The 16,577-nt window shown below is 39.0% G+C and overlaps 2 protein-coding genes across 2 annotated transcripts in view; one reads left to right on the plus strand and one right to left on the minus strand.

Annotated features, from left to right (window-relative positions):
- Window positions 1–16,577, minus strand: part of LOC126561400 (uncharacterized) — a 112,298-nt gene that overhangs the window by 83,273 nt on the left and 12,448 nt on the right. The gene's annotated exons all lie outside the window — the stretch shown is intronic.
- Window positions 13,610–14,052, plus strand: LOC126563246 (uncharacterized). Its single transcript, XM_050219875.1, has one exon. The coding sequence runs from the start codon at window positions 13,621–13,623 to the stop codon at window positions 14,047–14,049; it is 429 nt and encodes a 142-aa protein (XP_050075832.1). The 5' UTR covers window positions 13,610–13,620; the 3' UTR covers window positions 14,050–14,052.

Consider the following 16,577-nt stretch of genomic DNA (forward strand, 5'->3'; position numbering starts at 1 on the left):
GCTGACGAGCTACAGCTATCGAAGTCAACCTATGCTATAAGATAAGTGAAATGTTAAATGAATAGGTTAGGGTTCTCGTTGGGATTGGTGTGATGAAGATGATGATGATTCTTCGTTAAAGTTTAAGCTTTAGTTTAATTGGATGGAATGTGGGAAATCATTTATCTTTTTTTAAATATTATTTTTTATTTGAAAATATTTTTCATTCCCATTTTAAAATCAATTGTCTGTATCGTATTGCGGAATGGAAAAATGTTTCGTTCTTTTTTTCCACCCCTTCTTAAAAGGAGCAATTATTTGTGCGAGCTCACCAGCTCGTTAAGACGGAGTAAAACCAACTAATCACCCGGAAAAGAACAAGTTGTCGTACAGCTTGGCCAACTGTTTCCGGTCGCACAGGGATGGCAGTACAAAGCAATGAGTCTCAACGATTGGCCCTGAAACTTTAACGTCCAGAAGTTGTACAACGTGAAAAGGCAACAGTCGAAAAGCAGCTTGTTTCGTTAATCCGCCACGATAAGAAAACTCTTCACATTGTACTGGTTTCTTGTTTTCCGGTCGTTAAAAATCCTTGCGCCTTTTTTATTCCCACAATTGAAATCAATCCCGTTTAATGGCTTTTTATTGATAAGCACTAGCAGAAGAGGAAAAAAGCTTCTCCGTTGGTAGTTGGTGCCAGTTACCAAAGTGTGGCTAATTTTCCAAACAACTAAACGTACCATCCACCATCTACGTTCCGACCGTCACTTCCTATTCTTTCTGCTTTGCTTTCAAAATTTCCTTCTTAACGTTGCTCCCTGCGGTGGAAGGTTTTGAATAACTTTTCCCCCTCATTTCCCTTTTTTTCGATTCTGGAATGACCAAAAATATCATTCTTCCATCTTCACTCCCATGCAATTGCCACAGGCATTCACGCTTTGCGCGTTTTTTTCCGTCAAAAACCAAAAAACGACCCGGTTCCCGGTTGTTACACTTTTGCAAGGGGTTTTTTCTTTGCAGTGGAAACCTGTTTCGCTCGCTGCCATCGGATAAGGATTTTCTTCTCATTTTCCAAGCCATTCAAGTGGCATGATTTGGGGCTACCATGGGTTTTTTTTTCGTCAAAGGAAACCTCCCCAAAGCTTTTGGCAGTGTCCTTTTGCTACTGATACTAACATCTGTTTATTTTTATGTTCCGTCGTTCATCCTGTTACTTTTTATTGCTTCGGCTAATCTTGTCCTTCCTGGTCGAGCGGTATGTGTGGCCTTGAAAATTTACTTATTTTTTGGAAAAGTAGGAAATAAAAAAGGAAATCCTTTTTCCCAAAAAAAAAGGAAATTACTTTAATGCTCTCTCGACGTTTTGATTCGCGATTTTGGAGGGTGAACTGGTTTTGCCAACAATAAGCGGATGCTTTGCTCTATTTAGGAATATGGTTGAATGTAGTTTATTCATATTTTTCTTCAAACCCGGACGTGCTCTAAACTAAAATTTTGACCTTAAATTCCTAGAAATTTAAAACAATTAAATTTACTCAGTTTAATACGTAAATAATGAACATATCGGGACTTTCCTCTTTTTTGTGGCTTATCCTGAAACAAACATTAATTTAAAGCAAGTCCTAAATTCGTCATTTCTTTGTCCCAGACGAATAATACAGGGCATTTTATAAATGAGCTGTTAATGTTGATCAAGGAACGGAGTTTTAGATATTTGCTCCGTCATTCTGTTAATTAATCCTGAATAAAATCCTTTGTCCATTAAATGCTGAAGGGGAAAACATGTTGAAAAAGCCACTCTACTGTGTAATATTCTGATTATCCGTGCTGCTAGTAAACAGCTGTCGATTTCGTGTGCTGTCCAACGGCTTTCTGAGAGATTGTCACGGTTTATCTGGGGTGTTGACAAATTTGTGTTATGCAAAGTATATGGATGAACGACATATTTGTACATCAATCATCGTTTAAACTCGCTAGAAGTATACCTTAAATTAGTAAAAACTAACTCAAATTTTAAAGAATCGTCCTTGGAACGATTCAATCATACATTGCAAGCGTTACAAGTATGTTTTTCCAAAATCTTCGCTGCACTAAGAATAGCAAAACGATTTTTTTCGCTGTACCTTTTCTCTTGCTCTGTCCAAAAACAACAATACAACGCACGCTTCCTCTATAATCCTTTCTAAAGGATTAGGCTCAGCAATGCGATCGTTGCAATTCAACACCATCTCGTCTGGGAAAAGTTTCTCCTAGCCACTGGATGTAATACCATTAGGAAAGGTTTTCTGGGATGTGGGAAGCTGCACTGCTGCGAAGGACTGTAAGTGTGACACAAATTGAATTTCTCCCAAACGGCCTACTTCCATGGTTCGTTGCGTGTCAGTTACTCCTCTACATGAGCTTGAAGGGTAGCCTTCGCTGGTTCACTCGACCGTTCTGCACTAAATTCAACAGTGCCATGCAAAAACGATAATTAACAAGTCAATTCAAACACTTCTGGTACCCTTTCGGATAAGAAGCTCGATACAAGTTCTCTGCCAAACCAGATCCAGCTCAGCCTTGTACTACTATGTGTACCAGGCCCAATGCAAATGCTCACAGCTGACCTGGACCGGAGCAGTGACAAGTGGTTTGGAAAATGAGAGTGTAATTAATTTTCCCAACCATTTGCTACCAGAAGAAATCGATTAGTTTCTGCTGCTAGAATGGGAATCGAAACGTTCTTTAGTGTGAAAGATGCTATCACGTGAACGTGACTTGATTCGATACATGGGATGGCAATTGATTTTTCCACTTTTTGTTTTATTTTTCTGTTTTCTGAAGCTTTTCTCTGTTCATAAAAAGCTCCTCCAATGTTGAGAAAAAGAAATAAAAGCAAATTAAGAATAAATAATGATCGGTAGAGCGAATTTCATGTAACAGCACAATAACTAGGGTACGCTTAGCGATCCCCGTAGACGAGCTGCCGGTATCGGTATTAGGGTGTGTTTGCGTGTAACGTAGCTGTCCCAAAAGCTCCTCGACAGCAGCAATGCCGTCTGTAGTGTGCACGTGCAATAATACATAAACCATAGAACTGCTGTCGTACACTTCAGTAGCACCCAACCATCCAACAGAAGCGTATTTATACCCGCGCGATGTAAATCGGTAGTATTAGCTGTGATAACAAAAGTAAAAGAACTAAACAAAAACAAACAAACAAACAAACCTGTTGATGAATGTTGAACGTATAAAAGAAGAAAAAAAAACAGAAAATAACTAGAACTTAGCCAAGTAGTGTAGGAAGCTAGTGAAAAGGAAAACCCAAAAGACATTACCAGTAGAACTGTGGACAATAAATTTATTACAGGCGTGTTGAATATTTAAAGCGAGCATCTGAACGTATGCTGCCCGGTTTGCTGCTCGATTGTTTGGCGGTGTGTAATAAAACGGAAAGCAAAACCACGTAATTGTATGCATGTTATATTTACATGTTTTCTTAGATTGTAGTGCCAGGAAGAAAATAATAATAAAAAGCTTTTGGAAAAATAGAAAGCCAACCACTGGAAAGACTAGAATTGAATGATAATAAACGACGAAACGAAATGTATGTGTGTGTGTGTGTGTGTGTGTGTACGTGTAAGCGATGTTAGCTTGTTGAAGTAGCATCCATTTCCTCTTCTCAGTCACTAGAGTGTTTTAGTGGTAGTGGATGGTATAATATAATGCAAGAAAAGGGAAAGATAGAGCACAACACCGAGAACACACGCACTCCACCACCACGAAAACCACTAAAACCACAAACATACCCAATGACAATACACATCAACTACCTAAAACGTGCAAACACCCACAGATTTTAATCTAGAGTAGTTATATCGATGAGAGAAAAAAGGATTCAAAAAACAAAACAAAAAAATACACCACAAAAAAGAGTTGTTAAATGCTTAAGCAAATGTTAGCGCCTGTAGGATGAAATATCGGCGAGCAAGATAATAAAAAAATGCCAACAATAACTTTAAACCAAAAGGATGTATTGCAAACACATAGTACAGCGTATTTATATATGTGTATGTGTCAATGTTTTTGATTTTTTAGATAAACTGCACTTGTTAAGAAATTAATGAAGCAAAAAGATGACAAAGAAGGAAAAACGGGAATGATAAACGAAAAAGTAAAACAAATTCAGGATGAAGAATGATTGGTTTTTATTTTTGCCCAGCTAACGTTCCTACCGTAATTTTGTACCGAGCGTGAGTGATTTGTGGAAAAGGTTTATATAAACAGAAAAAGAAGAAGCAAACATATGAAATACAATAATCCAAAGAAAATGTACCCGAAGGGTTAACATGCGCGCGTGTGTGTTTGTTTTTAACGTTGTGCTAGGTGCCAAATAGAAGTATAGAGAAAAGGTAATAAAGAGAAGAAAATCAATAATAAAAAACATAAATCCTTAACGTGTTACTAGTTTTATATTGTTGGTAAATAATGTGTAAACGAATGGAAAAACAAAACGAAAACATTTGAAAAACGTTAAACTGTTTTTAACAATTGCATAAAAGTAAGTGACTGACAACAGCATTGGAAGGATGAAAGTAAAAGAGGAAGAAAAAGGAAACAAACAGAAATTGAAAGTAGACTAGGAAAATTGGAAAGTAAAGACAATAAAATGCTAACCAGTAAACGAACGAAAAACGATGAGTGGTGTACAAGGTCCCTTCAGTCAGTATTAAAGCAAAAGTTTGTCCTTTGTCGAACAGAAGCTAAAAACCCAAAAAGAAATCACAACAAAAAATGTTAAGCTACATTTACTAATAGCTTCTGCTGTCCTGCTATTAACCAAAACACGGTAAAACGGTAGTTTGAACCTTAAACACATTAATAAATCTATTTCTATAAGCATGCGAAACAAAACGACATAAACTATATCCTCTCACTTCATTTTAGCCATAAAGTAAACCGTTGGTAGAAGTCTAAAAGGTGCTGTAAAACGCCAATAAAGAGGCTGTAATAACTTTGATGTAAAACATAGTTGTCATGTCGGTCCAAAAACGTAAAAAAAAAATACAGGCACAAACAAACACACACAAACTTATTAAGTGAACAGTAATATGACATTTAAATAGATCATATTTAGGCGCTATAAAATAGGTTCCATAAGTTACAACCACTTTAGCGATTTTAAAACGATGTCCCTCTTTTACTATTGAACTACAAACCACGTACAGTGTGTGCTAAAAATAAAATCATCGTCATGGTAACAAATTTAACAGTCCTTAACCTCTGCATGGCGTACGATTTATTTCATCTGTTCTATTCATCCGAAAACGCTACTTGTTCGGAAGTTGTTCAGCCATCCTTTGAAGTACTTTTGGGCTGGGCGAAGGGCGTTCCAGAGAAAATGTGTAAGGATACTTAAAGCTTGCCCTTTTCACTAGGCTATAAATCTTATGCAAAAGGATCACCGTGTAAAGGGCCGTGTAGACTCGACTTCATTGTGCTTTTCTTGTTCATAAGATCTCTTCCTCACAAGGGACGGGGGAGACTCATCAGTAGTGAAACGAAGCATGTTGATGTTGCTGCAGGTGAATGCTGTCACCACTTGAGCGTTGTCTCCCGGAACCCATTGTCCTTGCCGCGCCACAAAACAATGAAGATGAAGTATCGCGTTTCCTGGCTGCTATTTGATCTTTGTTACTGGAAACGATATAGTCCCGGGACTGACTAGCGTGACCATTAAGCCAACATCGTTACATGTGTTCGGAAACGGGAACCGTACAAGCAGAACCGTAGGCTCTACTAGGCTAGAAGATTTGGTTCATGTACATTTGACCTTCGGCTTTTGCAATCATGTTCCGGGCACAGTGTATGTTCGGTGCACGCTCTGTTTGCATGATTTATCGTTGGATTGTTCCCGCTGTGATACATTGCAATGTACCATTGCATAAACTTACTACATTGCAATGAGCGAATCAATTTGAACTTACGTTCTATAAATCCTTCCAACTAAATTGCACCTCGGTTTAACTTTGTGGGGCAAATGTAATTAAATGATAAGAAAACACTTTTCCACCAGCGTTTCGTTTAAGGTTATGCTACTTCAGCTTGAGAAAACTGCGGAGCAAAATGGCAAATAAAACATTTCTTCAATCCCTAGGGAAATGGGGAAAAACTTGTTCCACGCACAAACATCTTCCCGAGGAAATGTTGTTGTACGTTGTTTAAGATTGTGCAGCGGACGAAGAAGTTGAACGAGCAATTATGGCATTTATTATTGTTTGCTGGATAATGATAACATGATTACTTCTTAATGGGTTTGAAAGCGATTGGATTGTGCAGTGCGGGAAGGTAAGTAAAAAACCTAAAGAATTAAAATAGTTCAAGTGAATCACTTGGCGTCTCCATTGTTGAAGAGTTTTTGAATTTTATTTTTAATGTACAGTTTTTCCGTTTGTGTCTATAAATGATAAGTACCGCACGTGTAATTTTTAACAATAATTTTCCTAGTTTGAGATGCCTGATTTTTATCAATAATTTTTATGAAAAGCTTATTATTATTATTTTATTATTTATCATATAAAATTGACTAGTCTAATGTAACCTACATAATTATCGTAATTTAGCTAGTAGCAATAATTCCAAAAAACCTTTACAGAAAAGTTATCACAAAAAAAAAGCAGGAAAAAATGACACAAGAACAATAATTCAGTGGTCTCAAAATGTGCTACGCTGGATCAGTTCAAGATTATTTATGCTAATGCTGAGATCGACTGCGTTGTTTAGAGTAAAGTAAGAAGTAAACAGTTTGGACTAAGGATATTTAGTCAAAAAAAAAGTTGAAATAGATTCATTAGAGCCTGAAACTACTCCGAAGTTAATTTTCCCTAGAATGTAGAGACAGCCTCCCTCTGAATCCTTTTCCCGGCCGCCCCCAAAATCTCGAATCTCGTTTGTTCGCGGAAGTGAATTGCCTGCTAATTTTTAATCAAATACTATTGAGGACCTACGAGCAACAGGGCAATAAAAAAAAATTAATCAATGCGAGGAGTTGTCAACGGTTCATCGCGCTTTGACCTTCCAACAATGTCTTCATCCGATGAACACGTCCGGCAAACCAACAAGTATATTTCATTCCCGTTGTTAAAAAGTATCCTCATTTTACACGAATAACTGCTATTAAAAAGTACTGACTCAACTCAATGCTATGCAAATACCGAAAGCAATTTAGTACAGTCATCGTCACCAGCACCACAACAAATCCGCGCACCGATCAACCGGGTGACAAATGATGAGTTTTTCGCGTGTGAAATAAATTCCCGCGGTTTGATTTACTATTCGCCGGGTTTTTGACGCATCGCAAACTGCACTGTTGCTGCAACTGAGCAAACAGACAGAACAGTGAAAGTCGACCAACTCTACAAAACCATTTGTTTACTGGTTTCCGTTGCTTGTACATTTTCTGCATGATAGAAAGTAAAAGTAAACAAATCGGCAAAACAAAACACCAGAACGTCTTCATCTTCACGGTTGCTAATTACGGTTCATTTTATTTCTCTTGGACTCTGTCATAGTCTCTTTCCCCAAGAGCGTGTTTCATTTTAGCCTTGTCAATGAACTATAAACTGTGCGAGATGACAACGAATCATCTACCGTACGGATCCTAAACATAACCGCGATGATTCAGCTTAATGTAATGCCTTTGGCTCAGACGACCCAATACCCAAAACAAGCAACAATTTTGCTACAAACACTTCAGCTAGCGAGAGATGATTGTGTTGCAGGGTTGTCACATCATGGGTGGCACAAATGGTTGTCTTCGTAGTGTTTGTGTGCATTCGATCGACGATTGTTTGTCTGGTTGGGGAGGATGCGATGCTTTAAAAGATCGCGATCGTGGTTCATCACGGCGAAACCACACTGAGATCTCGTTGCGGCGTGAGAGGAACATCGTGAAGGCTATTTTTGTGCGTCTGCGATTGTGTATATTGTTCGTGTTTGGGGAGAGACTTCAAGAGGGTTTGCCTTTTTTTATTGCTGTGTATGTGTGTGGTTGATTGTGTGACGAGTTAACGTGCCGGGAAGCTAAACGTGAATCAATTTGCCGGGTAGAAACCAGTCTGAGTTAAACCGTGCACGGGAAAGGAACACACAGCGCAACAGCTGCAAGCAGTTAAACAGTTTTTTTAAAGAATCAATCTTTACAACAGTTGAAGGTGAGTAATTTTTTTGTAGCCGTGTTTAGTTTGTTCAAGGATCTGAAGCAATCGATTGTGAAGTGATTCGTGTGATGAGTATCATGAAGGTGAAGACAATTATTTCTATGAATTAAGTTAATTGGAATAAGAAGTGAATAGGATGGAAGGTTTAACGTTTGCACGAACTGTACTGTGGTGTAGTTACTGTTACGAGGCTCTTGTAAGGACAACACAGAAATATTATCGATTTTTTTGCCAGTGTATGGAAATTCTTCTCAGTCATCCATTCTCGACGTAGCGTTTTATCGATTTGTGCACAGTGATTTCTAATAATAAATTTTAGTTTCGTTTGGCATAAACGGTGTCGTTTATTGTTCTAGTTTGTTAACTTGTCTTATTGCTTTTTTATAAAAAAATATTTTATTTTAAATTTTTTTATAACATTCACTGGTTAAAGGAAACCTATTTAAAAATTAAAATATTTTTGTCATTTGTTTAGTTGACTGAAATTTTGATTTTTGCTTACGATGTTTTATATGTCAGTTTATCAATTTTTCAAAAGAAATCGGAATTCTTCCGCATTTCAATATTATTTACAATTGATTTTTATGGTCCAGTACCGTATTATCAAATTTCAAAAGCAATTATTATGAAAAAAGTTTGATATCTTTTTTTTAACAGGTTTTATTTTAGGTTTTTTTTATTATTTCAAGTTTCAACGTTATCTTTTGTAGTAGCAATATGGACAAGCTATTCTATCGGAATAAAAACTTTTAGAATTTATTTGCACAAAGATTAAGGGAGTAAACAGTTTAGAAGGAAATTCAATTTTTAAAGTTAAAACATACTTTATACAATAAATTGAAGCTGATACAATGGACAGCACTGATAACAATATGTATCCTCACCCTAAAAAAAAAAAATTTTCAACAGTGTAGAATTAAGATTGCACTATATCATGCTGATTCTGACAAGTGCCATCGCAATTGCAACACTCAATACAATTCACTATCTTATCACAGAAAGTGATTCACTTTGCGTTGTGATTGGAATGGCGCACAAAAAGGAACCATCAAAAGTGCACCAAATCTTATCGCATTGCAAGCGAGATTGGTAAGAATGGGATTATTGATAAAATAAAAAATCAAAAGAAAGGAAACGTTCTTTGATTGTGTTGCTATCAGTGATACATTGAGCATGAGCTAGATAAGGTAAAAGATCTAGCTCACAAACACAATTTAACACAATCGCACCGCGTACAGAGCAACCTCATTTGAAGTTTGCCTTGCGCCGTGCGTCTGGTTAATGTCTGGCGCTTTAAATTAATGCCCTAACTGTCGCAGAACAAGAAAAGAATAAAGGAGCAAGCGGCAGATCATAAATTAAAACACCCACCAAATGCAAATTGCACTTGCGCCAATTTGTGGAGGCTATAAAAATAATAAAGAAAGGCACCCTTGTGGCCCGGCTGCATTTTTGAATTACATATTAATTAAGCGTGGATTAAGCAGCTGACGAAGCGTTCGTTTAGCGAATGAGGGAGCGAGTTTTTCGAGAATTCTTTCCCACTCGGTGTGTACATGCTAGTGTGTGTGTGTGTGCGCCTAAATGTGGGCCGAGTCTGAAGGGTTTGGAATTTGATGCCCACAGACGGCTGGGTGGGTTTCGGATGTCGCGCCAGCTGAGTCACGTCTCGGTTGCTTCCGGTGCATGATCTTATCCTCGCTGTCCTGCACGTTAACGCTTAGTTAAGCATTCATTTCTCGAGGTTCCGAAAGGGATGATTCATCGGTTTAACACCCTTGTGTTTGTCCCATCCACCGGACAACCATCGCATCACGAACACGATCCATTTTGCGTGACTACTTCACAAAATACTGCATCGCCAAAGTAGCCAGCTTCCGCGAAGTGATAGGGTGCGCCAACACGCCAAAACCGAACCGGTAATGGGAGAGCTAAGATCGTGCAGTTTCGCAGCAAGAAATCCAACCAACTCGCAGTTTTATTGCATTGCAAATCGTTCCACTTGTACCTACGCTATAGCCAAGGTTTAAATATTCGCTTCGCCGGGTGTTGAAGAATTATGTTTGGCGAATAGCATACGACCGGCTTACAGTTGGTAATGATGGTTCAATGATAGCGAACCGGTGTGGGTAGCGAGAATGGCGTTGGAAGGGTTTATCATTTCTGACACCTTGTAGGTGCGTAGGATCGGCTGACGGACCGACTGACCGGCTGGAATGGGGCTAAAACAGATGGAATTGAATTTATTGCGCCAGGTGGTCAGTGTTAATGGAACCCAGGACCCAACCAGCTGTTGCCGGCGGCGGTACTATTGGGTGCGTTGCAAAGTTTTGACTATTTTGACTATTATTTGCAATTTATTGATCACAAACAAGTTTTTTTTATTAGCTCCTTAGTAGATTATCTTTCCTTAGTAAAAAAGCAGTGCAATTAAGTTATAAAAATATGAGTGGTGCTCATCGCTTGGAGGCAATTAGCATTTTGTAGTAAAAATAGAATTGATGAACTGATGCTTTAACATTATAGCATTATTATTCATCCTTAATGATCTATGACTTTTATATCTACGACGTGATAGTCAAAAGAAAGGAAACTTAAAACAATGCTTCACTTGTACACAAATAAAAAATGCACCACATTTATCTAATTAAGAAATAATTCTTGTGGAACTTATAACTAATATGTTAAAAACAAAGTGACAATCTTTAAATAAATATATTCTAAATTATTATTATCTAAAGAAGATTGGTTGATATTCTTTAACAAACTATCATCTGAAATTCATAACGTTTAAAGAGTTTGTAATACAGTTTATAAAAATGCCATAGAGTATTTTATTGTTAAAGTATTTGAGCATGTTTGAGCTTTTAAATAAAACCTAAGAATGTATTTGATACAGCCATTGAAATTTATAACCGCGTTACACACGGAACCAGCCATTTGAATAGTTTCTCGTTATCCTTTACTCCCTTTTCCGGTGAATATTCCACAATTAGGTAACCTCTTTTTCCATCTTTATCACATGCTCTCTTACCGTTGTTATGCTTGGTTTTGCCAGCGTTTGCAGAATTTAATGGATGAAACCATCATGTGTAATGTCTCTTCCGGTACATAAATCATACAACGTATGGAAGCTTTTGTTTGAAAATATTACTTTTTATAAATTAAAAGGAAAGTAGATGTGAACAGTTTCACCTCTCTATAAATGAGTAAGAACATTCTAATTTGTTAAACATAAAATAAATTTAAGTCGTTAAATCATTTAATAGAAAAAAAACAAGAGAAGACTACTGAACAACATCGTCCCCCCTCCCAGAAACAAAACACTACACGTTCACGTTACTCTATTCTAATTTTTCAACTCCAACTCATATCTGGCGCATCATTTCGCACCTCGTTTATGTAATTCATTTTCCACCGAAGAATGTTGATTATAATTGGTGACATTTTGTTGCCCGAACAGACCTACCAAACACACACACACACATGGCGAAATATTTCATAAAACCTTCGCACTTTGTTTATGAACATGAGCCCGCGTGTATGAGCCGTGTTGGAACTAACCGTGTCTAACACGACGTAACATTTTCCAGTTCTTTCTCCCTTCATTTTTGCTATATTCATTTTCACGAAACAATTTTAATGTTTCAGCTCCCAAACACCGTGCTGCTGGGTATTGTGGTGTTCCATTCTTCTACAGTACGCAGTAGTATATTAACCGTCACGGTCCTGTTTTACAATTTATAATACTTCCTTCCACCACTACTGTGGGTAGATTTGTTTCACCACGCATTACTCGCGTTTTAGGGGTGTACAGTGTGTGGTTGTCGGTCAGAGCAAAAAAAAAAAAATGTGGCAGACAGTGAGGAGCGCACAAATAGCGCACACATGTTACGGGCTGTCAGCCCGGCAAGTGCGGCCAAATTGTGTGGAATGTTCTGTCCACACACAATTAAGCACCCCAGTTTCTTACCTGGCTTGGCGCAAGGGGTAGTTTGATTTAGGGTAGGAATTTGTAGTTCTTTGTGAATAATCAGCGTACAAGAAGGAAAAGCTGAGGAAATTTTTGAGTCTCTTTTTAGGCACCTTCTTTCCGTTTGATTCCATTTTCATTCTAGTGTTTTCTTTAAAGAAAAAAACCTTTAATGCATTCATTGACCTTCTTTCTGCTCTCTTTTCGCATGCAAAACAAACATCCTTTTTTAATTAATGTTTCCCCATTCGACACGTAATTGGACCCAATTAATTCAAATTAAACATAAACAAGCAATACACACACACACACACACACACACACACACACACACACACACACACACACACACACACACACACACACACACACACACACACACACACACACACACACACACACACACACACACACACACACACACACACACACACACACACACACACACACACACACACACACACACACACACACACACACACACACACACACACACACACACACACACACACACACACACACACACACACACACACACACACACACACACACACACACACACACACACACACACACACACACACACACACACACACACACACACACACACACACACACACACACACACACACACACACACACAAACACACACACACACACACACACACACACACACACACACACACACACACACACACACACACCCATACCCACCTCGATGACTTATATCATCCCAGAACAAAAAGAAAACGGAATAACGCTTCCAAAGTCCTTGACTTGATCGTTTCCCTACGATCCGATCCATTTGACGCTGCATTTGAAGAGGAAAGTAAATAAACAATGTATCGCAAAAGCGCACACCAAAAACCAAGGGTAAAAGGGGCCGAACGGGTCAACAAGCGGTTGTTCCTCTGCCTGTTTGCCGAGTTAAGTATCAGACGGCGTTAAAGGAAAAACATCATTTCTCATCATCATCGCCTTCATCTCATCGGGATTGGGATAAGGAAGGGATGATTCTGTGCCAGGTTTTCCACCATGCCGTAGACATGCAACCCGATCGGTCTTAAGCTCCACGCCGACAGGCGTGTTCGTATTTGCAGTAAGATAATACGGAAGGGAGAGTTGTTGTATGGGTGTTTTAAAAATAACGCCCTCGTGGTAGAGACACGAGGACCACGTTTTCCCGGATTTTCCCAGCCCAGGTCGAGTCATCAGTGTAGGGTGCCCTCTCTCTCTCCCTCTCTGCCTCTTAGTCACATCACTTAAGTGTCTGTTGATGGAAGACTAGCGTGAAGATCGAGCAATCGAGATGTGAAGTCTAACACTCGTTCAATAGTGAGCACGATGTTAGGCGTTGGCCCACCCAACCAAACATAACCTCAATCGATTTCCATTTTGACAGAATTAGGTTCAAATGACTTCATTTTCCTCTTTTTCTTCCTCTCTCCCCAGCTACACCAGCATAACACCATGGCCCTAGCCGAGAACACCACCAAGACGGAAATGACGCTGACGGAAACCTCGACGCCCGTCATCTCGAAGGAGGTGATCACCGAACGTACCGCGGACGGTGTGTCGGAGAAGAACATCACCCAGTCGAAGAGCTACGGTTCGGCCAGCGAAAAATCCATGGTCGAAGAGTCGGCCAACTCCATCACGAAGAAGCACGAAAAGTCGGAATCTGCATTCGCCTCCGAGCGCAGCGTTACGGAGTCAGTGTCGGACGGTGGTGCACTTGCTTCCTCCCTGCTGTCGTCCTCCTCGCTGGTCAGTTCTGTTACGAGCAGTAAGGTGGTATCGTCCTCGTTCAGCTCATCCACCTCCTCGTCGATCTCGTCCTCGATCAAATCCTCATCGTTCGATTCCAGTTCCGCGATCGACGAATTCTTCAAGAACTGAAGCCTGAACTACAATTGGGCGCCTTTCCGGATCGCTCCCGCTTTGTGATCACTATTTTCATACTGTTATGAGTTAATGTGTAACCTATCAGTTTCAAATTCAAAACCAATTAAGTGTGTGCATTCTGTTTTTTCTTCACAAAAGAAAAGTTAACACAAAAACAGCACCGTTTTTCTCTCTGTCATCAAGTACAAGTTTGCTGTATACCCTGTCATCTGTTTGCCGTCTTCTGTTTGAATGTATCAACAAAACATAATTTTATTGTGCGCATCAGCAACAATGTGTTCGGGATAAAATAAGAATAAAGAAACGAATTTTTCAAACACAAAAACCAAACACGGCACACAATTTGTTGTAAACGGTATGGCATGCAAACATTCTCTTTCTGTGTTCAGTTTCGGTTCATGGCTTTGCAGTACAGCGAGATCAAGGACAGTACAAGCGACAATTCATGAACGACAACAGTGTGAAAAGCGGCAAGCTGTGTGCTAAAATTACTACCGCAAAAATTCCGAAACATCCCGAACAATGCAAACAACCACCTTAGCGAATCGATTGTGCAAAAACGGATCAACGAATGCTGGTAGCTTACCGTATGCCGTTTTTATTATTCACCTTGCAGCGGTATTAATTTTCATACTACATTACCATTTCCCTTTTTGCTGTACGTCTCTACCACGCACCATATCACAGGTAAGATGCGCCATGCCGCGTCCGAAATTCTCGCTCTTTCGAATGGTATGAAAATTGGTGAATTTGATAGTTAAAAATAGCAAACACGTTATCCACAGCGCCGCGAAGGACAACAATGCGCCACAGCAGCAGCGTCAGATGATGATGCTGATACTGGTGATGCACACCGCGTACACCACTGCTCTAATGGAGTGTGATGAAGTCATTCGAAATTTTCAACCCTGCACCGGAGCGGGTCGAAGAATCGGTTGCATCTAATTGTGAATGATGGGTAGAGATTTTCCTCGAAATAGTTTTCGGATGGATTGCAATGCGGAAGCTTTATGAATAATGGATAGAGTTTCTTAGTAGGACAATTAATACTCTTAACTGGCAATAGATAGAGGATAGAGGAAGTGCATTGCTACGTTGTGAAAAAGGGTTCAAAATACAATAAAAATGTATATAAAACTTGTTATACGAGCTGGCCTGGCTCACCACTAATGGGATGGGTTGATTGTCAGCTGTCAGAAAGCATTTTTGACGCAATTAAAACGTTCATATTTCTATTTGAGAGGCAAACAATTCAATTGAAAAATCAATTTCGCAATATAACTATAATTTAAGTTTACCAAAGCTAAGAAAAAATTAAAATCCTAAAAAAGAGGTATAATGTTGTAGTCTTATAAGAGAGTAAAACTTAAGAAGCCCCATAGGGCACTAAATGCATTTTTGCTGAAGCAAAGTATGTGAAAAAGTGTATAATATCTTGTAATAAAAAAAAAAAACCAAATTTAAATATACAACAAGAAAAAAATAAAACCACAAGAACAATAGGGCGAGCATTTTCCAAATCAGCTAAGCTTCCTTCATCAAAACCGCAATAAAAAATTACTAAGAAAAATTGCATCATTTTACGAGCTCAATTCGGAACCGCAAAAACTTCCCAACCCCACTACTGCGCTTGAAGTTTCACAATCAACCCACAGCTCTCCACCGATCTTTTCCAAGTGGCTGACAAGTTGTGCACCTTTACGAGGCAGTGTATTAGATGGTTTGGATATAGGATATAAACTGTCACCACAAAAACCAACCAGAAACGACATGGCCAGCAAACGGACAGTACGCTCGTTGAACCCGATGCAGCTGACAACCGGCAGTCTTGGTAAGGAATCGTTCAGCATGAGCCATAAAGTAACGCAAAATGGCAACCTTTAACTAGGAGTTTGCTTTAACTTTTTGACCTCAACCTTTTGCGGGTTTGAAACATCAGAAAAGTGGAACAGCAGGACTAAACGAAGCAAGGTCAGTAGTATCAATTGACTGTGTTTGCTTAGCTCGCATGACACATTGTGCTTGGTAAATTTGTGATACTCGGAATAAGAGTTCCTCTTTCATAAAAGACCATCCAATTGAACAAACGTTACCTCTGTCGTTTCATAATTTGCTTGTTTCCTCTCGCATGAGGAAAATTTCTTCTGAAAGTCCTTCTTTCGTATCACACATCCCGAAATCGAGCGCCATCTTCACTATTCATCGAATGTTTCATGAATCTCGCTCTAATTGGACGTTGGGTAGGGTAAATCTCTTGCCAATTCGACGTGCCTCGTTTTTCGATTTTTTTTTCTTTTGAACCTCACTGTTACGCCGATGAGCGAGATAATGTGAGACAAAACCATAAAGTTACTGCGGACACATGTTGACATACGTCAACTTTCTCTCCTTCTTTTTCTGTAGGGATAAATTCGGGATGACATCGATTTTGGGGTTGATTTCGATCACAGTATAATGTTTTTTTTTTATTGATCGCAAAGCGAATCGATCGCTCAATGATAAGATCAAACGTTAAAACGTGT

This window comes from Anopheles maculipalpis, chromosome 3RL (genome assembly GCF_943734695.1).
Source record: "Anopheles maculipalpis chromosome 3RL, idAnoMacuDA_375_x, whole genome shotgun sequence".
Classification (NCBI taxonomy): Eukaryota; Metazoa; Arthropoda; class Insecta; order Diptera; family Culicidae; genus Anopheles; species Anopheles maculipalpis.